We start from the raw sequence: 27,489 nt of genomic DNA, 5'->3' as shown, positions 1-27,489 counted from the left end.
ATGTTTACCCTGAACTCACTAGAGACTAAATAATTGAAAAAACATCCAGTAAAAAACTGTTTCATTAAAAGGAATAAAAATATGGAATCAAAACATTTCAATCTGAGTCAGTTCAGTTTCATATGGTTAAAACATTTAGACAGAGCTCACCTCTTTGCAGCTGAAGGTCGGTCTGATTTAAAATCGATAGGGCGACCCTTTGACCTGTCACTCTTTAAGGAAACACAGCTGGGTTCTGGTTCTGGTTTGAGGTTCTGTTGGATCCTGGAGGAAAAACCCTGAATTCAATCTTAGTCTAATAATGTATTTAAAGTTAAACAGTGAAGCCCAGAACTCTAAAGTGTCCCACAGTGGCTCTAGTGTGAAGTGGATCCAAATATTCCTGGTTTCACTGTAAGCCGTATATTAATGATGAATTAATAATTAGCTCTGATGATAATTAATAAGGGATGATGTTTGGGTTTGTTAGCAGGAACTGAACAATAATCAGAAAGTTTGGATGTAGAACAGTGTTTGATGTGTTCTGATCTTCTATCCTGACTAACTTTCCTCCTTTGGATCGGAGTCAGAACTTCTGATGGAGAAACAAGTTCATTTATCTTCTAGTTGTTTGTTTTACTTGTTCTAGTCTTAAACTGATGATCAAACCCCTTTAGAGCAGCAGCTTTATTCTCAGCTGATCATTTCTGAGCTTCTGTTTGGCTTTTTATGGTAATACAGGCCTGGTGGTGCATTCAATGACCTTTCATTAATGTAGTAATCCACACTAAATATCCTATCAAAGCTTCATCTTGTTCTTATCATCAAACTTCCTCCAGCAGCAGGTCAATGATCTTGTATTTCTGATGACATGTAGCGGCTGCTGAAGGAGACTGTGGAGCAGTTTGCTAATAATCAGACTGATGATCATTTATAATGAACACAGATGAACTTTAGAAGCTGCTGATTTCACTGATGTTTGCAGATAACAGTGAGAGATCATGTTTTCCATCATATTTAGTTTGATGATTTAGTTTCCATCTAATAGTTGAATCAGCATCATGACTTGCCTACATGTGCATCACCTTAAGCTCTGCAGAAGCACCAACTCTGGTTCACTAATGTGACACAAGGTGATCCAGAAAGATTCAGCTGGATGAAGAACAACTGATTTTAGCTCTAATATCATCTAACAAGATCAGTTCATATCATCACAATAAAACAATCCTTTGATTATTTCCATTATTTAGCCTCCATCACTCACTGCTTCACATGTGAACACAGACATGTGAGAGAAAGAGTTGTGTTCACATTAATATGTTGGAATGAAGTTAGTTTAAACTAATTAGTGGAACATATAGAAAGAAGCTCACCTGTTTCCTGATGAAGGTTTGTCTGATTTAAAATCAATGATGGCATCCTTTGAAAAGTTGCTCTTTAACGACACACAGCTGGGTTCTGGTCCAGGTTCTGGTTCTGTTAGTTTCCTGTGGATAAAGATGGTTTAGTGATGTTCATGCTGAGCTCTGACATGGAGAAGAGTTCTGGACAGTTAGAGATGGTGATCTGACCTCTGAGCTTTGCTCTGGTCCTCATGTTCTCCACACAGAGTGGTTTTAGAGGGAGGGACTCTGTCCTCTCTGTCCTCACACTGATCCATGCTGCTCGCTTCACATCAGCTCACAGACCTGGAGCTGCAGCCAAGATCACACAGCATGAATATACATTTACATTCACTGATTCACACACTTAGGATACAATAGCTGCTTCCCTCTTTTACAGAAATAAATGTGATACTAAACTATATCTAAGGGAAAAACAAAAGAACAGATTCTTGAATGTTTTAGTCCGAATATTACAACTCTGAAAATAGAGAGTTGCAATACTTCAACTCTGTATCATGTGAAGATATCATACCTCTGAAAATCTGAACCTATGGACCTGCTGTGTTTCTGAACCATCAAACTAATTGATTAAATGTTCAAATAAAACTTCACACAATTTAATGCCAGGAAAAATTACATTTTTATATAATGAGGTCATCTTATTTTAAAGGGTTCCACAGAAAGTGGATGCATTGCTGTTACATTGACATTAAAGGAGAAAATGAAAGTTTGATTTAAAGCTGTTTGTTTAGTGATGAACAAACATCAGCTGCTCCTCATGTCGACTGTTTCAGACAATAATCTAATAATCCTGAAGATTTTGCTTCCTATTTAGTAAAACTAAAACTCTGCTCTGGAATAAAAGCAAAACATTTTCTAAAAACCACAGAGAGCAGAAACAGACTGTGAAACAATTAAACTTCAGCTTTTACTATAAAACAAAGTGATCTTATTGTGACTTTAGTCGAAGCAGAGGACAGACGAAGGTCTGAAGAAAACAGGCTCTGAGATGGAGGCAGGTAAAGGAGAACCAGTATAACCAGTTTACCTGCAGTCAGAACTTCACCTGAGATGGAGGCTGGGCAGGTAGGAGGAGTTAAGGGAGGGACAGTAACCATGACAACAGATCAAGAGCTTTCACTTTGGACTCACAGGGCATACATAGGCCTAACTTTCTGAAAGACTGGGGGGGACAGTCCCAACTTGGGACCAATAACTTGCACCCTTGTTCCCCTTCCCGCTCATTTAATTTAGCCAACAGAACGAAAGTTACGACTGTAACTACGGTTCTATGAATCCCGGATGACCGCCAGAGGCGGTGCTTAAAGCACGAATGATCACTCTTGCGCATGCACAGGTCGAGAATCTTATACCAACATAGTCACGTGTGACCCCCGGTGACACCGGTGTGCCTATATAGTCACGTGACAGCGACAGCTCAGTCCCTTAATCTTCTCGCGAACACACAATGATTCCGAGGGACCGAGCGCTCTGGCGGTCATCCGGGATTCATAGAACCGTAGTTACAGTCGTAACTTTCGTTCTATTTCATCCCTACTGACCGCCAGAGGCGGTGCTTAAAGCACGGATGACGATTACCAACAGAGTCCTGAGGAATCACACACAGAAACAACAACCCAAACATGCCCACCTCACTGGGAAGATGGCGTGCGCTGGGACAGGATCCCCTGCATTGGGTGAGGGGTGGCCAAGTTGACCCTGTAAAACCTAGCAAAGGTATTTGGGGATGACCAAGAGGCTGCTGAGCAAATAGCCTCCAGAGTGAGACCAGTCATAGCGGCCCATGACACACTGACACCCCTGGTGGAATGGCACCGTACACCAGCGGGGGGTTGGAGGCCCCGCTGAATGTACGCCTGTTCCACCACATCCACAATCCAACGCGCAAGGCGCTGTTTAGAAAGGGCCTGCCCCTTGCGGGGCCCCGCGTAGCAGACAAACAGATTATCTGCCTGACGGAGAGAAGCTGTGAGACTGACATATGTCCTCAGTGCCCGAACAGGGCAGAGAAGCTCATCAGGCCCATCTGTATCAAGGCGAGCAAGCTGGAGGGGCACAGTGTGGCTCGCGGGTGAAGCCACTTTAGGAAGAAACGCCGCATTAGGCCAAAGAGTAACACCCGAACCAGCCGGGTTCCAACGGCAGCAGGACTCGTGAACAGACAGTGCATGTAGCTCACTCACCCGTTTCGCCGAGGCCATGGCGAGGAGAAAAGCTGTCTTCTTCGACACACACTCAAGGCTTGCCCCCGCCAATGGTTCATAGGGAGGAGAGCGCAGGGCAGCGAGGACAATAGAAAGGTCCCACACCGGCACGACAGGGCGTGTGGGAGGGTGCAAACGCCGGGCACCCCTCAAAAACAAGGAAACGTCCTTGTTACGACCCACCGTCTCCCCACTCACCACCGAATGCCAGCAAGAGATGGCAGCCACATAGACTTTTAGAGTGGATGGAGAGCGACCTTGAGAAAGCAGTGCTTGAAGGAAGGTTAAAATAACGGAAACAGGACAGTGTACAGGGTCCTCACTTCTTTCCTGACACCAGCGGCTAAAAGCCTTCCACTTATGGGCGTACACCAGGCGCGTGGAAGGGGCCCTGGCATTAGTCATCGTGTGTCCGATGTCCCCGCCATACTCCGAGAAGGAAACGCCGGGCCCTGTAGTGGCCAGACCCAGAGTCGGAGGCGACTGGGATTGGGATGCAGGATCCGACCGTCCAGCTGTGACTGCAGGTCCTTCCTGCAGGGAAGAGGCATCGGAGAGCTGCAACAGAGCCTGTGCAGCATCGGAAACCAAGTCCTCCCTGGCCACCGGGGGGCCACCAGAAGGAGCTGATGTCCCTCCTGAAGGACCCTCAGGAGTGTTGGGCCTATCAGGGGAAGTGGCGGGAAGGCGTAGAGGAGTGCCCTCGGCCAGTCGTGCGACAGCGCGTCCTGACCTAGGGGACTGGCACTGTCCGACAGGGAGAACCACAGCGGGCAATGTGTCGTCTCTCGGGAAGCGAACAAATCTACGGCTGCTCTCCCGAACCTCTCCCAAATAGTTTCCACTACGTCCGGGTGGAGCCTCCACTCCCCCGGTGGTGGACGCCCCCGGGATAGGATGTCGGCAGGAACATTCTGCACCCCCGGGATGTGGGTCGCCCTCAGGCTGGCAAAAAGAAGGGCTGCCCAGGTCAGAAGCTCCCGGGTCAGCCTCAGTAGCATCAAAGACCGTGTTCCCCCTTGATGGTTGATGTGAAAAACAACCGACGTGTTGTCCGACCGCACCAGGACATGCCTTCCCCGCAGGACCGGGAGGAAGTGCCGCAGCGCGCGGTGCACAGCCTCCAACTCCAGAGCGTTGATGTGGTGCCGCCTCTCTCGTGGAGACCATGTCCCCCGAGCGATCTGTCGCTGCCACAAGGCCCCCCATCCTGTGGTGGACGCGTCGGTAGAGACAACTTCCCAACGGGATGGCAGCAAACCCAGCGGAACTCCCCTTATCATAAATTCTGCCTCTCGCCACTGAGCCAGCGATACGAGGCATTGAGGGGACACCTGCAATTTCCTGTGACGGTGTGACGCACGAGAAGGATCCAGCCTCAGGCTGTTGAGCCACATCTGCAGTGGTCGCAGAGACAGCAGCCCTAGGGGCACTACAGTAGCGGCAGCTGTCAGCTTCCCCAGCAGACGGAGATAGAGAACAAAGGGGGCCGCCCGACCGGGAAGAAAGGCAGGCAGCATCTGCAGAATGCTCTCGACACGCTGAGGCGATGGGCGAGCAGTCATGGAGAGAGAGTCCATCGTGATACCGAGAAACGTTACCTGCTGAGACGGAATCAGGTTGCTCTTCTGCCAGTTCACACAAAGACCCAATAGGTCCATGTGATCGAGCAAGGTGCGCGTGTCTGCAGCAGCTTGAGCTTCTGTGGGCGCACAGACGAGCCAGTCGTCCAAATAAGGCAGGATCTTCAACCCTCTGGCCTGCAGAGGACACAAGGCCGCGGCCATGCACCGAGTGAACACACGCGGGGACAGAGAGAGGCCGAACGGGAGAACCCTGAACTGAAAATGCCTGCCCTGAAATGCAAAGCGGAGAAAACGCCAATGCTGTGGCGCAATCGGGACATGAAAATATGCGTCCTTCAAATCGACCAAGGTGAACCAGTCGCCTGGAGAAATTGCCTGAAGCACGTCCCTGATGCTCAACATGTGGAAGGGGATGGACTTCATGTAAAGATTCAAACCCCTCAGGTCCAAAATTGGGCGGAGTCCCCCAGTCTTTTTGGGAATTAAAAAATACTTCGAGTAAAAGCCCCCTGGGTCCCGCAGGGGGTTGACGGGCAAAATAGCACCCTTGGCCAGCAAGGTGTCTATTTCTTGGCTCAGAGCCTGAGCTTTTACCTGGTCCCGAATCACCGTCATCCTGACTCGACCAGGGACAGGAGGGCGGCGGCGGAACTGTAGTGTGTAACCCCGGGTAAGTGTACACACCACCCATGGATCGGACACAAGAGCGGCCCAGCAACCGAGCTGCTCCGGGGTAAAGTGTCCCACCGCCGGTCCAGTGACGTCATCTCCGAGCCCCCCTGCCCTTCGGGGGGCGGGAGGGTTGCTGAGTTGCCCGCCCAGGTTGAGGAGCGACATTAGCTCGACCCCTAGGTGGATCGTAGTGGCCATGGGCAGGCCTGGCAGCAGGCCCTGCAGCAAACCGTGGCTGCCCCAAGCAAGGTGTAGTCCGAGCAGGACAAGTATATGACAGGGACACAGAGGCACTCCTAGTAGGACGCTGCGCTCGTCTGCGATGCAGACCGGCCAACTGTTGCCTGGTACGCGAGGCCTCGGCCGACCGTTCCAGGGCTGCAAGTGCAGCGGAGCCAAACAACTCCCCAGGAACAACTGGAAGGCCCATCAGGGTCCTTCTACATGCCTCCGTCAGAGGAGACTGAGCCAGCCAGACCTGGCGACGTGCCTGAACAAGGGTAGACAGGACACGTCCAACCTCCCTCGACAGAAGAGCAAATGCATGGAGGGATGCGTCGATCGCGACACCCTCCAAGGAAGCCGAGAGACCCAGTAATAAATGCGACAGGGAATTCCCAAGTCGCCCCAAACGAGCCCCAGAGTCATAGGCTCTACAGAGCAGATCGTCAGTGACACGGCACTGAGGACGAGGACACCTGGCATTGGCCCTCAAGGCCTCATCCGGTGCCACAATGAGGGAAGCTATGGCTGGCTCAACCGAAGGCATATGGCCCAAGCCAAGACTGGGCGCACCATGCATGGCCGCCAGTGCCCTGCCGTCAGAGGTCAGCCTCGAGAAGGCCTTAGTGTCTGTCCAACAGGCATGGAGCTCCTTCACATACTCTGCAGACGGGGGAACCATAAAGGACGCCCTAGCAGTAGGACGCCGAAAGAAAGCACTGGAAGCCGCAGGTTGGTCCTGTGGAGCATCCAGATGCAACCGGGCGAGGGCAGTTCTCAGAGCGCCCACTACAGAACCATCCTCCTCTGACTGAGAGCCAGAAGAGATATGTGAACCGGCTTCTGAGAGGAGTGAGCCGGAGTCAAATTGATCCCGAAAATCAGTGCCAGACGCTGCCAGGGAAATGGCATCATCTTCTAAAGCAGAGACTCCCGAACCAACGCTGTGTCCTTGGTCAGGGTCTCCAGACATGTCAGCGCCACGCTCGCCCCTAAGGGACTCAAGCAACGCCTTCATCCCTTCTAGTTCAGAAGCGAGCTGGGCCACCTGCCCAGATATGCCCTCTGGAACCCTGGGGCTCCTCTTGCTCCTCTTCCGTGGAGGCCCCATAGCCTCAGAAGACACACGTTTCACAGGCTGGCTGGCGCTTTGAAGGCCAGCCAAACGAGCGTTACGTATGGACAAAGGCAGGACAGAACAATTAGGGCATGCCGCATCAGTCAAGGCCTCTTCCAAATGATCCAGGCCCAAACAAGAGGGACACAGATCATGCCCATCCTCCAGCTGGAGAGGGGCCAAACAAGCTCTACAGCACGGCGCGTCCAACATGTCACGCTCACAGGGCTAGGTCAGGTCGAGCCGAATTCGCCACTCTTGACACTCACCGAGCGGACAGATCGGGAGACCCGGTCGAGCAGAGAACGCCACCAGGGGTTCCCCAACAGCAAGGCCACAAGAGAACTAGCCAAGCACGTTAGCAAAGTAAAAAGCAAGCCCGAAAACGGCTGCTACGGTAACAAAAGCAAGCCCGGAAGCGGCTGCCACAGTGAACCAACCAAAAAAAAAAAAGAAGAAAGCCCGAAGCGGCTGCCACGAAAACAGAAAAGCAAGCCCGAAAGCGGCTGCCACGGAAAACAGAAAAGCAAGCCCGAAAGCGGCTGCCACAGAAAACAGAAAAAGCAAGCCGAAAGCGGCTGCTACAGTAAACAAAAAAGCAAGCCCGGAAACGGCTGCCACGGTAAACAAAAAGCAAGCCCGAAAACGGCTGCTACAGCAAACAAAAAAGCAAGCCCGGAAACGGCTGCAACAGTAAACAAAAAGGCAAGCCCGGAAACGGCTGCCACGGTAAACAAAAAGCAAGCCCGAAAGCGGCTGCTACAGTAAACAAAAAGCAAGCCCGGAAACGGCTGCTACAGCAAACAACAAGCTGGTCGGAGTCGGCTAACGCCGAGGCACCAGCAACAGGGAGTCACGGTGAGAACGCGTCCCCGTTCGCCGTCGATAAGAGAAAAAAAAAAACTTACCAGACGAAGAAACCAAGCTGTAAATAATGAAAAGCTTGCGCAGCCTCTGGAGGGCGAGATGAGCCTCGCAGCTCCGACCAAAGTCTCGAGGCTACCAGCGACAAGCAATCAGTGTCGTACCACCTGTTTCAACCTGCATGCGAGAAGATGAAAAGGGACTGAGCTGTCGCTGTCACGTGACTATATAGGCACACCGGTGTCACCGGGGGTCACACGTGACTATGTTGGTATAAGATTCTCGACCTGTGCATGCGCAAGAGTGATCATTCGTGCTTTAAGCACCGCCTCTGGCGGTCAGTAGGGATGAAATAGAAACGTATCTTCTATTACTTGTACCTCACGTTTTACTTTGAACTAAGAGTTACAAGACAGGTTGGTTTAAAAAAAAAAAAAAAAAAAAGAGATGCCACCAAAAAAGCCTTTAGACAACTCAGCTTAAACAAAATAAACAGCAACAGAGTGTTTATGCTGCGCAGGTTAGTATTAAAAGGCATTAATTCTGACAAAACTTTGCTATTAAATTTTTGTTCCTCTTCACTAGTTTAAAAAAACAATTCCTCTCAGCTCCTCAGAGGATAATGACCTACAGTTAAAGGTAAAAAATAACTCCTGTTTATCTTTTTGTTATTTAACAGAAATTTACCAGACTGCAACAGTTCTAGAGATCCCAAATTACTGAGATTTTAAAGTCCTTCAGAGTTGACTTGAAAATGAGTTTCTCTAGAATCATTATATTAGTCGACATTTTAATGCCGTGTGTTTTTCAGCACAGCACAGACAGAGAAGCAGGTACAGCTTCAGATAGAAAGATAAAACAGATCTACTGGGATATGAAACATGCAATAAAATCTCTGAAATATTTTACATGTTATATTTAAAATGCACTTTTGTCTTTTGTAAATCAGCAAGAGTCAGAAATAGCTGTAGCTGCCAACTCAGCTGCAGAGCCAGACCCACAGCCAAGAGAGACTTAAAATTTAAATCTAAGAAACCTGTGAGATTCAAAGCAAAATAATACAGTAATATTCAGGGAATCAATAATTTAAAATAAAACCTTTGATACCAAGTCTTTGTCAAAGATATATGTGGGAAGAAAACTCTAAATTAGATTTTGCTGTTTGTGAAGGAAGAAAATGTTTCTCAGAATAAAGCAATGCATGGATGGATTTCCTATTTGAAACTCTATATATTCAGGGACGAAATCAGTATCAGCTTTTTGTTTTTATTTATATTTACCCCCCCCCCCCCCCCCCCCCCTTCAGGAGCGGATTCCAGACCACCCAACGGGCTGATCAGGATGATCCCCGTGGAGGTCCTTATCCAGGATCAACCGGGCCAGAATCCAGGACCTCTCCTTTGGATGATAACCCTACCAGTCAACCAAATACTGGAGCCCCCTGCTTGTCCTCTTAGACCTGAAGAAGGCAGGGACCCCCTTTCTGAATCGGGTGGGTGGAGGTGAATGGAAGGGAAAAAGGTCTCCCCTATTCCCATAAAAAAAAAAATAAATAAATCCACCACACCAGACTCAGATGAATGGGGAGAAAAACAATCCGGATCAGGCCCCGTGGGTGCCTGGGCTGAGGTTACTGGAGGATCTGGGGTTCTGGAAGTAACCACATTAGTCTTTAGTAACAGGAGAGCTGGAGAGGCATCTGGTGTGTCCCAGCCTAGTTTTACCCCTAGAAGAACCAGACCTCAGAAAATGTCCATCACTGACAGACAGAGCTGAAAACTGATGCGATGAGCCCTCTCCTCCTTGGAGAAGCATGCGTGTCCCAGCTGCATCGGACAAAACCTGTTCCTCCTGATCAGGTTCTGCCTCCCCTGAGGCTCCGCCCCCTGTCAAGGTGTGCTCACCTGTCAAACATGTTTCCTTTCATTCCTTCTTCTCTTTGGATCAACAATAAACTGAGCTGTAAAACACTGATGTCAGTTTTAAACTTCTGGCTTTTTAAGATGTTTTCTCAGTTTTTCACTCATTTCCAGTAAACATCTTATTACAGGAAGTAGTTTGGTTCTCTGGAAACCAGTAACTTCCCAGCAGAGATACTGGGAGCAGATCTGAGAGCTTTAGTTGGACTTTAATCTCTCTTTCTTCTTTCATTCTTATCCGTTTCTATATGGATCATTTTCTCCCTGAAATCATCTTGAACTGTTCAGGAAATGTTCTCACAGTGAGCTTCACTTTCTCTCAGCTTGGAGGCAAAGAAAAGGTTGATTTCATGTCTGACTGGGAATTTTCCAGCTGGGCCGTGCAGAGGCCAGTGAAGGAGCAGGGGCCCAGAATAAAAAAAAAAGGGCCCCAAAATCACAGTCTAGTGCAGAGGGTTAGCTAGACTTACCCACAGCTTTAACCATTGTACTAAGATATATTAGAAAATATTAAGCAGGGTGAAATACAACTGAATCAAAGGGAAAACTAGAATATAAAATAAAATGCCATATGTGGAGGAAATGTTTCCTTGTATCAGAATTTTAACATCTTTCATTACAGGGAATCATTGATATGAATAAAAATAAACTTACAGTTTGCTCAAACTTCCCAAAGTGTTGAAGAGACTTGAAAGGTGAACCTGAGGCGGAGCTGCTTTCTGGAATGAGTCAGAGCTTCACCTGTGATGGAGGCGGAGCCTGAAGAGAGACAGGTAGGAGGGACAGCAGCAGGTTATCCGAAATGTTTAACATTGTTCAGTTCGTATCAGCAGTTTGATCTTCCTGTCTTGAGTTCATATGTTCTACTGCTCAGGAAATAAGAAGTAAAATCAGAAAACCTTGTTTGCAGGATCTGATCCTACAGGCTGGTTGTTGTGAGACGTGTCTGACTTTGTCTTTACATGGTGTTTAATCATCCCTTTAAGAACAGTAATGGATGTTGGATGCAGTTTAATCTTGTTTTGCTGTCATGTTCAAGCTTCATAAAAAACAAAACAACAAAAAAACAGGTAGATTAAGATGCAGCCTGTTAATCCCAGTAAACCCAGTAGTTTGTCTGAACATCATGCTGGTCAGTGTGATGCTTGTTCAAAGACTGATCAGTTTTACAGGTAAATTTATTGCTGCTGGGATGTTAATGTCTTTAAGTTAAATGTCTTGTTATTGGTGTTTCCCAGTGGTAGAACAGTATGGAGGACCAACTCTGCCATATTTAAAAATAAATACAGAAATAAATAAATGCTCAATAAATAAATAAGCATACAATTAATTACCACCAAAAATACCATAAACAAATAAATGTAAGTAGAAATTAAATTATACAGTGAGACATAAATGTATATTTCTCTTTTAATGAGCTTCTTCATTTATTTACCTTTGTAATATTTACCTTATTAATTTTTTGTCCTTTATAATCTTCATCTTTATTTTTAATTACTTATATTTTTAAGTATTTATTGAGTTCCTGGAGCATCACATTTGTGGGGTCAATTAAACACTCAAAATGGACAGAAAAAGAGAACTTTCATCTGAAACCCGAAAGTCTATTCTTGTTCTTAGAAATGAAGGCTATTCCATGCGAGAGATTGCTAAGAAATTGAAGATTTCCTACAACAGTGTGTACTACACACTGTTGTAGGAAATACTTGTAAGCATGTGTAGTACACACTATTTCCTGATGTTCTCAGATTTTTGTCATAGTTTCGCCATATGTATATATATGTGTATATAGATATATATATATATATATATATATATATATATATATATACATATATATGGCGAAACTATGACAAAAATCTGAGTACAAAAATGTTCCCAATTACACCAAAAAAAAAAAAAAAATCCACTGAACTTGGTTTCCAAGTTTGAAGACATTTTGCTTCTCATCTAGGAAGCTTTTTCAATTCAAAATGTCAGGAATAACGTTGAGTTCCAGGTTTTATACAGTCATCTCAATTCTATTCCTGACATTTTGAATTGAAAAAGCTTCTTGGAGGGGAAGTGAAACGTGGACTTGTTTACCAATCAGTCTGCTACCAACATCAATCATCACTTCCATCCTAACTATCAGATTACTTTAGAAAAACACCTCTTCATGAAATAAAACGCCGCCCCACACGTGTCCCCATAAAGAGTAAAGAAGGCATTTTTTGGTCATTTAGTTTTACGTTATCTTAACATCAGTATAAGGTGCGCACCCCCCTTTAAAAAAAATCCTGGATCCGCCCCTGTTGTCCGTCTGATTATTTTTTCCATCTGACTTGTTTACAAGGAATTGCTGATTTTCCTCCTTTTATTCAGTCAGACTGAAAGTGTCCCTTTGAGAAGAAGCATAGAGTTGATGCTCCTCAGCAAACATACAGACCATCATCTCCAGACCTAAACAGAGGAACATTTCCAGTTTCCATCCACCTGAGGCTGTTTCCATCATTTCTAGGTGTGTTACTGTGTGAATGAGGATCAATGGGATTCAGTTCCATCGTTCAGGTTTAAACCATTAAAGCTGAAACTCTGAAACAAACATCAACAGCAGCTGAGGTTCAGGGTAGAATCTGGACGGTTCCAGGAGGTTCTTCATCAAACAGGAAGCTCCAGGTTTTAGAACTAGAACCACCAGAACTACCAGAACATCCTGACCCAACCTGTGGCCTGCCTCCTCTGAGCCCAGACTGCCCCCTGCTGGTGTTCTGATGGATGATGAAGATGAAGAAGATGTTCTGATGAAAAATGATTTATTGATAAACAGCAAACCTTTAGATTTGATCAGGATATCTATCCTGGTTCTGATCCAGTTACTGATGGAGGAGATTCTGTCTCAGTCAGCATTTAATGATCCTCAGGATGTTGTCAAAACTGTTGCTCACCTGTCCAGGTATCTTGGCTCCGCCCACTCACTGCAGTCTGCATGTCGTTCTGGTTCTTTCTGATGAGACCCATTGGACCCTGTTCCAGATATCTCTGCTGATTCAATTTGGTTTTTTATTAATTTCAGTATTAAAGTACTTTGAACCACACAAACTGTACTATTTATAAATAAATTAAAACTGAATAATTCCTTTTTTTTTAATTATAATCATAAACTGATTTCAGAAGAACAAAGAAAAGGGGACATGGCAGTTAAACCAAATTTTAGTTTTTTTAAAACTTAATTATTTTTAAATCTAATCATTTTATGTAAATATGTTTTATGGCAGACGTGGTCAAACATGCAATGTACTTGATTATTTATATTTAGATAAAGAGCCAAACCTTTATCTCCAAATTGTTGCCAAAAAACACATGAGGCTCAGTGAATCTCCCTAATAAATATATCTATATAGATATCTATATATCTATATATATATATAGGGAGAGAGAGAGAGAGAGAGATTTTCTTTTTAAATAAAATAATTTTATTCAGTCTCGTCTTCTATCCTCTTCTCTCCCCTTCCCTTCATTCCATCTAACCTCTATTCAGCTTCCACCTTTCTGCTTTTCCCACCTTCTCTTTTCTTCTATCATCTTCCTTTCCTTCCTAACCTCTTCTCTTTTGTCCTATCCCTGTTCCTTCTATCTATCTCGGTCGGATGAATGTAACCTGGCCGTTTAGACACGGGTCGCATTTAAAAAGATCAGATACATATCGGATTCAGGACATAGCCAAGTGGACTGGGTTGCATTTGAAAAAAAATCTGATCTTTATTGTTCAGACTGTCATGAAAAGATCAGATACAGATCGCATATGGGCAACACAACAACAAATGAATTAAAAATCATACTTGGGTCCCTTCAGGCTGCATTGTGAACACAGCCATAGTTAGATCCTTCATTCCTCTAGTTGCTTGGTTGTAGCGGCTCTGGACACACAGTTATAGCAACTGAAACACTTGTTTTATCAGGTGCCGAACCAACTGGGCCAGAATACGTACCTACATTATTTCCTGATCTAAGTTCTCCAACAAGCAAAGGAGGATTTATCCAATGGCCAGATTTGAACTCAGGCTCTAAAAAGCAAAACGATTAATGCTGATGGAGGAGCAACAGGAAAGACTGGAGAAGACAGAAGGTGAATGCATTTAAACTATTTATTTTAGAGCTTTAGTTCGTATGAAAACATCAGAGAAAACATGGAAGAAGATTGTAATTAATATGAAACCATATGAAGAAGCAAATTGTTTCAATCCATGAGGTTTTTATTGCTGCTAATTCATCAGTTTAGAAGTGATTACAATAATTAAAAACATCCACAGCAGAATATAAAACATAAAATCAGTTGTATAAAATAGGCAATAATTACTTTCAATCATAGCAGGTAAATAGAAAATCTACAGAATCAAGAACAAAACTATAAGAATTAGTTCAAAGGAAAATTATACTTTCAAAAATCTCTAAAAAGCAGAAACTTTAAACTTCTAGAGGAGAGTCAGATTTCTTTAATACATTTTTAAAACAAAGGCTTTTTACCGAGTTAAAGCAGGTTCAAACTGATCAGTAAAATAACAGCAACATCATCAATCTTGTTTATCTTTTTGAAACAAACATGTTTCATCATTTTAGGACTTCATTTTCCCTGGACTACAGACTCCAGCCTCTAAACTGAGTTCTTTGATGTCCCGTAGTTTAACCCCATAATCCAGAGCCTTTAAAGGCGGCTGGAGCTACTTTACAACATTAATTAGCTTGTAGCTGACTAACTCTGAGACTGACACACACTTCTATATGTCCCAAATCTTCATCTGAGACTCCTCTATAGATGATCTACTTCATTCTAATATCTATTGACCATAGCTCTAACAATGAGCCAAATAAAGTTGGAGTTTTGGTGGGCCTGGTTTCAACAACACACGTAGCAGGGCTGATTGATGCATTGCTAATGAAAGCCAACAAGACACTGAATTAGCAAAACTCTGATCATTTGCAGCTGAATTCTTAAAAAATCCCCCAGAATAATCAGCAAAACTGAGCAAAGCTCATTAAATCTGTCCTACCTTTGCTTTTATTTTCATCTGAAGATATTTTCATCTGAATGTATGTTTCTGGAATATTTCCAACCAATAGATCATCATTCAGCTAAAAGGTTCTTTTAGCTAAATGATGAATACAAACACCTTTTTTTTGTCAGGGCAACTTTCTTACTAATTTACTCAGGTCCAAAATAATTAACTTTCAAATGTTCACATCCACATATTCACCCAGGACCTGAATATTTACTAGTTTACAATAGAACACCTTATCTGTTCTAGTTTCTATGTAAAAAGAGCTGTTAATTAATGGCTTTCTCAAAACTTTGCTTGAAAAAGACCATTAACCTGTGAGTTTCTCATATAGTGACGTGAAGGAGTTTCTAGATGGACATTTTATCAGCAGTCAAACATGGAACTAGTGTTCATACCTGTGGCGTCTAACTGTGGAGGAGAATAAATGAGCAGTACGCTGCAGAGAAAGCTGCTAAAGTTGATTGAGGCGACGTGTTTAGCACTGACGAGGGACCACTAGACATCTGTCTATAATGAGAACTACCTCAGCATTAGTGGACACCTCATTGATGCCAGCTGGGAACTGCACTCCTTCACTTTAGGTAGGCCATGTTTTGTCGTTTTAAATTTCATTTTACCAAGACACCACAAATTATTACCACATTATGTTTGCTTCTTGATGATTGCTTTGGTGAATGTGGGTAAAGTTGGATGCTTTTTGAAAATGTTGCTTTCAGTAGTATTATGTGATGCATTCTGGAAACAGGAGATGAGCCCCTGGTCTAATGCACCAGTTCAAAGACTTACTTTTAATTATTATTTAGGTACCACACACATATCATCCTTATCAGATTTTATTCTTATATCTTATTTGTACTCACAATCTAATTTTTCCCCTCTTCTGTAAATTTCTTTCACACGGCAAAAAAAAAAATTTCCCTCAAGGGATTGATAAAGTTATTCTGATTCTGATTCATGAAGCCATTTGGCAGAATTCAAATCAGCCGTTTTAATCTAGATATATCTAGATTTATTCCAAGACTACAGAAATTAATATATGCCCACCTCAAACATAAATCATTCCACATCATGAATGAATAAATGTCATCTGAATAACAGAATAACCGTCTTGTTTAAAACCCTTGTCACATTCAGGAGAACGACCTCTCACCTGTGTGAATTCTCATGTGTTTATGCAAACTACTTTTGTAAGTATAACTTTTGCTACAAATTGTGCATGAAAAAGGCTTCTCACCCGTGTGAATTCTGATGTGATCATTAAGACGGGTCTTCGAGGTGAAGCTTTGCCCACAACAAAGACATTCAAAAGGCTTCTCACCTGTGTGAATTCTCATGTGTGTAGTCAAATGACTTTTTTGAGTAAAACTTTTGCTACAAATCGTGCAGGAAAAAGGCCTCTCACCTGTGTGAGTTCTGATGTGATCATTAAGAGTAGATTTCTCGGTGAAGCTTTTTCCACAGGACGGACATTCAAAAGGCCTCTCACCTGTGTGAGTTCTGATGTGTTTATCAAGAGCAGATTTCTCAGTGAAGCTTTTTCCACAGGACGGACATTGAAAAGGCTTCTCACCCGTGTGAATTCTCATATGTTTAATCAAATGACCTATTGCAATAAATTTCTTGCTACAAATCGTGCAGGAAAAACACTTCTCACCTGTGTGAATTCTGATGTGTGAATCAAGTTTAGATTTCACAGTGAAGCTTTTTCCACAGGACAAACATTCAAAAGGCTTCTCACCAGTGTGAATTTTCATGTGAGAAGTCAAATGACTTTTGCAAGTGAATTTCTTGTTACAAGTTGTACAGGAAAAAGGCCTCTCACCCGTGTGAATTCTCATATGTTCAGTCAAACGACTCTTGTAAGTGAATTTCTTGCTACAAATAGAACAGGAAATAGGCCTCTCACCTGTGTGAGTTCTGATGTGATGATTAAGTCTAAATTTCTGTGTGAACATTTTTTCACAGGACAAACATTCAAAAGGCTTCTCACCAGTGTGAATTTTCATGTGAGAAGTCAAATGACTTTTGCAAGTGAATTTCTTGTTACAAGTTGTACAGGAAAAAGGCTTCTCCCCCGTGTGAATTCTCATGTGTAGTGTCAAATAACTTTTTTGAGTAAAACTTTTGCTACAAATCGTGCAGGAAAAAGGCCTCTCACCTGTGTGAATTCTGATGTGTTTATCAAGAGTAGATTTCTCAGTGAAGCTTTTTCCACAGGACGGACATTCAAAAGGCCTCTCACCCGTGTGAATTCTCATGTGTAGTGTCAAATAACTTTTTTTAGTAAAACTTTTGCTACAAATCGTGCAGGAAAAAGGCTTCTCACCTGTGTGAGTTCTGATGTGTGAATCAAGAGTATATTTCTCAGTGAAGCTTTTTCCACAAGACAAACATTCAAAAGGCTTCTCACCAGTGTGAATTTTCATGTGAGAAGTCAAATGACTTTTGCAAGTGAATTTCTTGTTACAAGTTGTACAGGAAAAAGGCTTCTCACCCGTGTGAATTCTCATGTGTGGAGTCAAATAACTTTTTCGAGTAAAACTTTTGCTACAAATCGTGCAGGAAAAAGGCTTCTCACCTGTGTGAGTTCTGATGTGTTTATCAAGAGCAGATTTCTCAGTGAAGCTTTTTCCACAGGACGGACATTCAAAAGGCTTCTCACCCGTGTGAATTCTCATGTGTGCAGTCAAACCACTCTTGTAAGTGAATTTCTTGCTACAAATAGAACAGGAAATAGGCCTCCCACCTGTGTGAATTCTGATGTGTTGATTAAGTCTAGATTTCTGTGTGAACATTTTTCCACAGGACAAACATTCATAAATCTTCTGACCAGCTTGATTTCCCATGTCAGCCATTGACTGTTCTTTTTTTAGAAAGTTTTCTCCCCGTGTCAGACATGGGGAAGGTTTCTCTTCAATATCGTGCTTCAGAACAAGCTGCTCTTCTTGCTCACTTATGTTGAGCTCCATGGTTTCCTCTTTTGTCCAGGGATCTTCTGGCTTTTGCTGCTCTTCTTTTATCTGCAGAGCTTCTGGTTCCTTTTGATCCAAACTGGAATTGCTCTCTTGTCCACAGAGCTGCTGGTCAGAGAAATCCTCCTCTTTTCCAAGATCATCCTGGAGGCGGTCTGAAAGACAAACACAGCAGAAAAACTTTATTACAGCCTAAAGAAATGACACTTTATTCTTATACTTTATTCTTTTGTTGATCTAACTACATAAAAGCATACGTCAGAGAAAACCTCTTTTCCAAAATAATCCTAAAGGTGGTCTGAAAAGAGAAACACAGCAGAAATACTTTCTATTGGTGGTTAAATAAAGGACACCTCACATAAGAGCACCACACTCTGCCCTTGAGTTTGAAGAACGAGTGGATCCTGCCAAGAAACCTGAAGATATGAAGTTCATTCTGACCTAAAGTTGTTTCCCCACAAAGAATTATTAAAGAAAGTAAAGAATTCACATCCAACACCACAGTGACTGTCTGGCAAATGAGGAAGTAATGAGACACCCTAGCCTCAGCAGCGCTTCCTGTACACCTCTGCCTGAGCTGATCTCCAGTAGAGCCAGATGGCTGTTTTTGCTCTTGTCTGGGTTCCTCATCACTGAAGAGCAAAGTAACTCAGCCGTATCACTCAAGAGGAGGATACTTGCTGTCACTGCTGCAGAAAAAAAACATTTGACCAAACCAATTGAAGAAACTCCAACAGACAGAATAAAGGAGGGGTCAGATGGTGAAACCATATTAATATTGGTTTTTAAGATGATATTTTAGCGCCATTGAGACCCTTATCTATGGTCGTGGCTTCTTCATAAAACGGTAAAATCAGGGACATTGGCGGGGACAGCTTTAGCAGGGGACAGGTGGTCCAAAACGGGGACTGTCCCTGGAAATCGGGGATGTCTGGTCACCCTAAGCCACGGGCAATCGCTACCAGCTGAAAATCTGGCTTAGGGCCAGAATACTTTAATCCCTGTACTTTTCTGCGACTTTCACTATTATTTGGATTTTTTCAGTTTGTGGTCTGAGCGCTATAATTGATCACTTCTACCATGAAAAGTACAAAATCCTTCTTTTTCACAATGAATGAGTCTTCTGCCATTTTGGGGCGGTCCTCTAGAGATTTTGCACGGCTCATTTTCACCACTGTTGATTTGGGTCTTTCTGACTGGGATGGGATTCTTTTTGCAGCATCAGTAAAGTTATTCCGAGCTCTAATTTCACTTTTCTTCTCTCTTCAGATCTTTTGCTCTCTTCACATCCGTGATACGCAGCAGGATGTTCTCCACCACAGTTACAGCATTTAATTTTTACTCCTTTCCCTCATTTTCCATATTTGTCGAGTAATATTCCATATTACTTTGTTATCATTTTGTTTTCCTGTAGAATTTCTAGATTGTTCATCTTAATTGTTCTGTGTTGGACTCGCCTTTTTTTGTTTTTGATTCAACTTTATTCCAATCTTCTTTGTTTTCAGCATTTCCTTCTTCCATCCCACAAGAATCGCTTCCTGTTTCCTCGCTACTCAGGACCCAGGACATTTCTCCACAAGGTGCTTAGAAACACTCATCCTTGTGTCGCCCAACAACGCCCCAACAACCTGCACACACATTTATTACAGAAGGCCAAAATAAAAGGGAGGTGCTCTCCAGAAAGCCAGAGCTGCATCCCATTCTGCTCTGATCCAGCTCTTTATCCAGCATTCTGTCTTCGCTGACCTCAGTACAGAGCTAGTTGTAAACCTTCTCTAACTCCTTAGACACAATAAGTAGAGAAAGATTTAAAAGGATGGTAAAAGGACACAATGCTCCTCTTCTGAAGACACAATATGGGTAATGCAGAACATCTTAGAAAAACAGGGTGAAGTTAACATAGATGACATTTTCCATCACATTATTCTACCAAAAAAATATTGATTTCCATCACAAAACACAATTTCAATCTTTTCCCTCCCCGATTTATTTCTGCTTCACTTTAAAGGCTAGAGTGAAAACTAATCCACACTACATTCCTGAGACAAACTTTTTGTTATTCTCATGACAAAGATTCATGCAGTTCAAGCTCCTCCTATTTAATGACTCGGTCTGAGGTGAAGCTACTGTGCATCACTGTGATAAACCTGAAGTCTAAAGCATTTAGATATCATAGAGGATGACAATAGAAATATGATGAAGCCAATTGTTCCTTTTGAACTATTTGAAATGCAGAGACCTGGATGACGACATGTCAACCAGAGGCAGAAGGCTGAAGAAAACTAAAATGTCTGCTCCTGTTTTAGCTGGAATACCTCTATTACTTTAGAAAAATGAGCAAAAGGACACGATTTTTGCCTTTGTGGATGGAGAAGATGTTTGTGTTTTCCTCTCAACCGGATTTGGTTACAAACTAATTTATCAGTTAACACTGAAACAAATGAAGAACGTGATTGGTCAGCTGCTACTGCTGCAGTGATTGGCTAAAAGCTGGACATGAGAGATGGATACCCAATCAGCTGGAAGAACTGTACTGAATGATCCTCCCTTTTGCTAACAGCCTCTACAGAACGATACCCAGATTCATACGGTGTAGGAACTGAATTTAACTAGATGTCAATCTGGTTTATGCCAGGTTAAATATGTGGCCCAGATGCAAAAAAAATAAAAATAGGCCCTTCCAGGGCTCTTTATTGAATTTCACAAAGCAGAAAAAGCTTTCGCAAAACCAAAAGGGAGTTTTAAAAATTCTGCTTTTATCTTGAAATAATATAAACCAGTTTTTAAGCGTCTGAATGGTATAGATTTTAATGAAGAGCAAATAAATGACACTTAAGGCTGTAATAAAACAGGTGGAATAGCCCTTTAGCTTTTCACTGAACCGGTGTTACGAGAAGAAGAGCATGCCTGCTGAGAATGACCTCACCTGCTGCTCTCTAAGCTCTCACACATTTATGATCAAGTGTCATGAAATGGCCGCTGTTTTAGTGAAGGAGGCCGTGGAGACATTTTATTTTAATGGAGAGAAAAAAAGAATCAATATGAAAGATAGAGAAAATGAAGCTGACAAAGGATAATGCAGAAGTGCTTTTAAGAGGTTTGTAGGAGGCTTTGATGTACCTATCAAGTCTAGATTTCTTTGTTAACATTTTTCCACAGACATTCATAAATCTTCTTACCTGTGTGAGTTCTCATGCGATCCATTAAATGTTCTTTTTTAAGAAAGTTTTCTCCACATGTCAAACATGGGAAAGGTTTGTCTTCAGTCTCCTGCTTCAGAACAAGCTGCTCTTCCTGCTCACTTATGGGGAGCTCCATGGTTTCCTCTTTAGTCCAGGGATCTTCTGGTTCTTTCTGCTCTTCTTTTATCTGCAGAGCTTCTGGTTCCTCTTGATCCAAACTGGAATTCCTCTCCTGTCCACAGAGCTGCTGGTCAGAGAAATCCTCCTCTTTTCCAATATAATCCTGCAGGCGGTCTGAAAGACAAACACAGCAGAAAGACTTTCTATTGTTGGTTAAATAAAGGACACTTCACATAAAAGCACCAAACTCTGTCCTTGATTTTGAGGAGCGAGTGGATCCCACCAGGAAACACCTCTGCCTGGAAGAGACAGACCCCAGCTCAATGTGTCAGAGGCTGAGCTGATTTTAAATCATTTTCTAATGAAATTTCTCTGTTCTTTTGTACTAAAAAAAAAGCATTATAGTAAGAAAGAGAAAAGCAGGTCTAAATGATAAAGCCGTCTGGAGCAGCTTCCACATTTTCTGCTAAAAATGTAGCAAGCAGCAGGGCAACAGGGCTATGTTTTTTGTTTTGAATCGCAGAATGAAGTAAGAACAGTTCTAAAAAGATCACAGTGCTGGAAGAAGTCAGTTGTTGAAAAGTCTAGGCTGTACTGGAGGCAGGAAGGCCTGCAAGGCCTGGATGATGAGGTCATCACCTTCAGTCCCTTACATGGAAATGCAGCATCCCATTCTGGAGACGTTAAAAGAGGAAAGTTTTTGCTCATCTGGGAACTTCTGTCTGGGTTCCCCGTCACAGAGGAGCAAAGTAACTCAGCCGTATCACTCCAGAGGAGGATACTTACTGTCACTGCTGAAGAAAAAAACATTTGACCAAACCAAATTAAAATGCTCGGAAGAAACAAAGAAAAAGAAATTTGACCAGACCAATGGAAGAAACTCCAATAGACAGCATGAAGGAGGCGTCAGATAAAGTTAGTTAAACCATATTAATATTGATACTGATGACCATGTAGCACTCTTAACCTAAATGTAAGAAAGAAACCACATTCTCTAGGTTCAGAAAGTATGACTCTGAGTGGAAGTTGAACAATGATTATTTATTGCACCAAACAGGTATTATAACTTCTTTTTATACAAAGAATTAGGGGGGGGGGAAACCCAACAACATAGAGCTCTTTGATAACAAAACAAAAATAGAAAAAAAAAGTTCAAATAAAAGTGTCCTTTTCTTCTGTGTCAGGAGAAAAAGCTTAGATCCTTGTGGTGTGTGTGTGTGTGTCTGTTTATATATTCTTCTACTACCCGGGTAGTTTTTTTTTTTTATTGTTTCTATTGAGCGCGCTTATCTGTATCAGAGAAGTTGGTAGATTTCTGTAGTCCTCGTGGAGTGGATCCCGTTCTCCGCTTCCTGTCGCCTGGCTCGCCACTGAACCACAGAAGGTTCAGAATTCATGCAGATCGATTCCTGATCCAGCAGAAAAATAAAACCAATCTACACACGGGGTGTAGAAAGATACTTCCATTAATACTATGTTCATCTACTACTCTTACTCTGATTCTCTGCATTGTCATAGCCAATTAATTGTAAATATTGGTCTACAACATAAGTAGTGTTATGTTAACACAATTAAACATTAAGAACTTTTATTCTTAACATAAATGAACTTCTTCCTCTTTTTTAAAGCAGTATTTATATCAATACCCAGCCTTTAAATCAATATTTATTTATTTTTTTACTAAATCTTTATGAGTTTGAACAACCACAATGAAATAGATAGCATTATGTACACAAAACAGTACATTAGAACAATTTCTTACATCTCACTATCACATTTATCTCTCTCTCTTTGTCTAATGACATAGTAGCAGAGGAGGCTACCTGTGCTAGCATAGCAGCTACCCGCAATTAGCGTTAGCACGCTAATTAGCTATCTCTTTAGTTATTATTTCACCTAACAAAATGATACACAGTACAATGGTGGGTCACACATTGGATAAAAAACTCCGACTGTCTCAGCAACAACATCTTCACATGTCCTAACTCCAACAAGCTAATAACCGAAGCCTAGCATCCTACCACTTAGCCTAACTCTTACAGGAGTTCAGAGGGCTTAGATGTGGTTGAAGTAGTTCTTCTCTCTTCCTCAAGGCTCATAAAATCTTCTTTATCCGGTTTATTAGCTTAACAGATGATTTTTTTTTCAGTTTGTGTATCAGCAGTGAGTGTAGCTTGGTCCATCAGTGTGATTTCACATGCTCAGTGGCAGGAACCTAATCCAATGCGCCACCATGTGGCGGAGATCATAACTACCGTTGTGTTCTCAAATAACATACGTGGGTCTAGTAACCATGTGGGTTACAACCAGTATTCCAAGAGCCATTAGGATGAGGGAAAGATCTACCGTGAATTACCAGAACTGATATTCTCATAGACTCAGATAATTGACTTATATCTGTACTCGTCCTTTGGATCTCAGTGCTGCATTTGATCCAGTTGATCATAATATTATTTTAGAAAGACTTGAATATTTTGTAGGAATTAAAGGAACAGCACCAGACTGGTTTGAATCTTATCTATCTGATTGATTTCAGTTTGTTGGTGTTAATGATAAATCTTCCTCATGCTCAAAGGTTACCTGTGGAGTACCACAGGGATCAGTGCTAGGACCAATTCTCTTTACTTTATATATGCTCCCAATCGGTAGAATTATTAGACAGCATGGGATTAATTTCCACTGTTATGCTGAGGATACTCAGCTATATCTGTCTATAATCCAGATGAAGCTAATCCATAACATAGATTACAGGCAGGTCTGAAGACTTAAAGAAGTGTTGAAGTGTTTTACAGTGGATATTCTTCCAGATCCACCTGGATCACAACCTTCAGGACTCTGCAGACTCAGATGCTTTTAGATGCTGCCTACTCACAATGAAGTTTTTGATCACAAAACTTCAGTTTCACACAATATTTCACATTATTCACATACATCATACACGTGTTTGATAGATCTGAGACCAGAAATGAGGAAATGTATTCCGGCCCATTTGTTTATGTTTGTTCATTTTAATCAGGCAACCATGCAGCCACCTAATCTCTACTCATCTGCGTTATAGACCCCGTTTGTCAGAATTTAACCTGATGTTTCCCTATTTCTGCCTTTTGTTCTACAGGCTGTATAAACAGTTGGTTCCAGTGGAGAAGCTGATTTCCAACCTTTAAGCTGTTGGTTTTAGGTTAGAAACGTTTCTTGTCCTTTCTGCTTGGATATAGAACCACCATGATGTGTGATACCCACTATCGCTGGGATTTAAATTCTAATTTTTAAAAAGTAGCATTTCCACATCAACAGGTACGTGATCCAGATTTTATTTGAGTACATTTTCTCATAAATAAATGCATTTCACTCCCTTGTTCACATGATGCAGCTAAAACCAGTTCAGAAACAGCCTGTTATGGTCTCATAACTAAAGCTCCATTTCTGCAGCAACACTGTGATAAAACTGTGAATGACAGAGATCTGGGATCTGCTGACAGACCAGGATCTTTGCAGACGGATGTTAGGCTGATTTACAGAGAATGGAAGATAGTGGGAGATGTTTCCTTCATTGTCATGTAAGTCTATTTCTTGTTCTTCAAACATGCAGTGGTGACCAGTGGTCAGAAGGACTAAGTGCAGAAGAAGTTAGTGAAAGTTCGGTAAGATGAGGCCAGTGAGAAACTAAGGGATTGTTTCAGAACCACAGACTGAAGCAGGTAACCAGTTTCTCTATATTTGACACCAAGTGCAAAAACTATATATATATAAATGTAAATATCCATCTATATAAATACCCCTATACACACCCTGTGCAATAACCCTGTATAATGATCATATATATATCCCATGCACCTTTTCTTCCTTTGGCGCATTCTTCTTCTTTTACAATGTGAGCTGATGTAACGAGTACATTTCTCCACTCTGAGATCAATCAATCAATCAATATCATTAAATCTTTCTCTGTGAAGAGTTGGTTCAGGATTTTTTTTTTTCTTGTCATTAATGAAAAACTATGTGGGGAAGGAAGCTTGAGGGCAACTTTCCATATCTGAAGGCCGACAGAGAGCTGGAGGTAGGCACCAGCATCACAGAGACACTGACTGATGAGCCAGAGAAGATGGATGGATTTGTTTAAATTCAAATCTCATTTCAGCTGGTTTCATGAGATGCATCTTTTGGTTTTGCATATTAAACCTGTATATATTTGTTATAAATGTTAGTATACAGAAGCGGTGGGTCCAGCAACCTCGATGCATGGATGCATGTGTGGAGCCCATAGAGAAAAACACTGTTTCTGCTAGCATGTCGCTTCAGGGAAGACATGTGACCGATACAGGAGTTATTTCTAACTGACTGACTCACTAAACTGGGTTTAAAAACGTTTCTGTCAACATGATGCATCTGCTAAGAAAATGTTGCACCTTTTTTTAAGGTTTCCTCTCAGTTATCTTTCAACTTATCTGAATTAAAGTCAATTTCAAATTGACTCTTAGTTTATTTACTGTTTTTATTGAACTTATTGATTTAAAATAATTATTTAAAATCCAAATCTACAACCACCCTCATTCACATTTTCTCCTAAATTTTCCAGTTATGCGCTAATATTTTTATATTATTCATTGGTTGCATCTAAAAATATCAAAGATAGTTCCAATAGATGTGCAATAAAACAATATAACCTACAATAGTACTAGGCCTTCAAATCAATTCAGTTTAGTCTGTCCAATAAGCTGCCTGTAGTGTCTATAAATGTCCAGCAGGTGTCAGTATTCTGTCAGGTAGAATCAATCCAGTTTGGCTTCAGGATGCCTCATTAACCATCACTGCTATATAAGCTAAATAACAACATTCTAGCCTGATAGTTTCTCACCTTCAAAAGCTAGACCTACACTTTAAATTTGAAAACAGGAAGTCGCTACACACCGTAGCAGTTTTCTCTCGCCGTCTGTTACTGTAAAGTCTGTAATACGGGTGCACTTGAAATGTTGGTAGAGACGGCTTTCTGTGATTGCAGTGAACTCGGAGCGAAGAAGAGGTTTAACCGGAGAAAATTACTAACTTTACCGCAGTCATTAAAACCCAATGCTGGGAGTGAGGGAGCTGACCGCAGTAAGATGGCCGCTGACCAGAAGTTAGCTTTAGCTTAGCATGTTGATCTCCTCTAAGCAGTTTTCCAATCAGATGAGGCTAAAATCCACAGTGTGCATCATCAGGGAATCGTTTCTATCAGGTGTTTCCTACCTATCCGGTGTAAGATGATCTGGGGGATCCTGGTGAAATCCAGCAGTAGATGTTGATCGTCCATCTTTTCCTCCGAATTGACCAAACTCCCTTTAAACTCCGTGAATGTTTCTTCAGCAGGAGTTAACTGCTCGGTGATAAACTCTCCTTGAAGCTGGACTGAAGACATTCTCACTGCAAACACTCCCAGATTATCAGCCTCTCTACAATGACTCCACACACAAGCTAAGCTAATGCTGCTAATGCTACACGATCCCTACCAGCAGCTCAGTGCGCATGCGCACCTACATCTACATCCGGGTCACCCTCGATTTTATTTTGTAAAAAAATTACTAAATTACGTTTTTCCTTCCTTAAAAACAGTAAGCGCACTAAACTATAAAGTTTTAACGGTTAATAATATATTTTATGAGAAAAGAAATGCATTAAAATTGTGCCTGTTTTGTCACTGGTTTTTGTTTGCCTTTTTTTCCACAAAAAAACTTTATTTAACAAGTTTATATAACATCAGGTATCAGAACAGAACTGCATAAACAGCATTCACAGAAAGTGATTATCTTAATATAGAAGAAAACCAAAGATAAAAGTAGAGAGAACAATAATAAAAATAATAATATTAAAGTGACATTATTTTATACATACATATAATTTATTTAGAAAAGAGAGAAAATTAGCAGCACTTTTGGTTCATACAAATTCTAAAGATGTTTAATCTTTCCAATGGGATATAAATGTTTATATCTGGAAAAAAAATTGAATTTGTGTGAATAAATTTTACAAATAAAATTAAAATACTAGCACTAGCATCATCACTACAGACTTTGGACTACACTGGAAAAAGTGAAACCTTGCTAGCACGTCAGCTAGCTCATATTAACTAGTTAACTAGCAGCTATAACATTGATTATATGCAGCTGCTTTGCTACTTGGGTTAATTATGGGGGAAATCCACCCAGGATGTAGAGACGAGGAAAATGGTGCTCT

At 42.0% G+C, this 27,489-nt stretch overlaps 1 protein-coding gene across 1 annotated transcript; it reads right to left on the bottom strand.

The window, feature by feature from the left end:
- Positions 1–1,549: 1,549 nt before the first annotated feature.
- Positions 1,550–26,532, bottom strand: LOC119777318 (zinc finger protein OZF-like). The gene is made up of 5 exons (XM_038276148.1): positions 26,506–26,532; positions 21,160–21,456; positions 17,755–18,135; positions 10,624–10,728; positions 1,550–1,673 (listed from the first exon to the last, which is right to left on the bottom strand). The coding sequence occupies exons 2-4, from the start codon at positions 21,296–21,298 to the stop codon at positions 10,631–10,633; spliced, it is 618 nt and encodes a 205-aa protein (XP_038132076.1). The 5' UTR covers positions 21,299–21,456; positions 26,506–26,532; the 3' UTR covers positions 1,550–1,673; positions 10,624–10,630.
- Between the last annotated feature and the right edge of the window lie 957 nt (positions 26,533–27,489).

This window comes from Cyprinodon tularosa, unplaced genomic scaffold (assembly GCF_016077235.1).
Source record: "Cyprinodon tularosa strain WSP-4 unplaced genomic scaffold, ASM1607723v1 ctg1220, whole genome shotgun sequence".
Lineage (NCBI taxonomy): Eukaryota > Metazoa > Chordata > Actinopteri > Cyprinodontiformes > Cyprinodontidae > Cyprinodon > Cyprinodon tularosa.
This window is presented reverse-complemented; position numbering and strand designations above follow the sequence as displayed.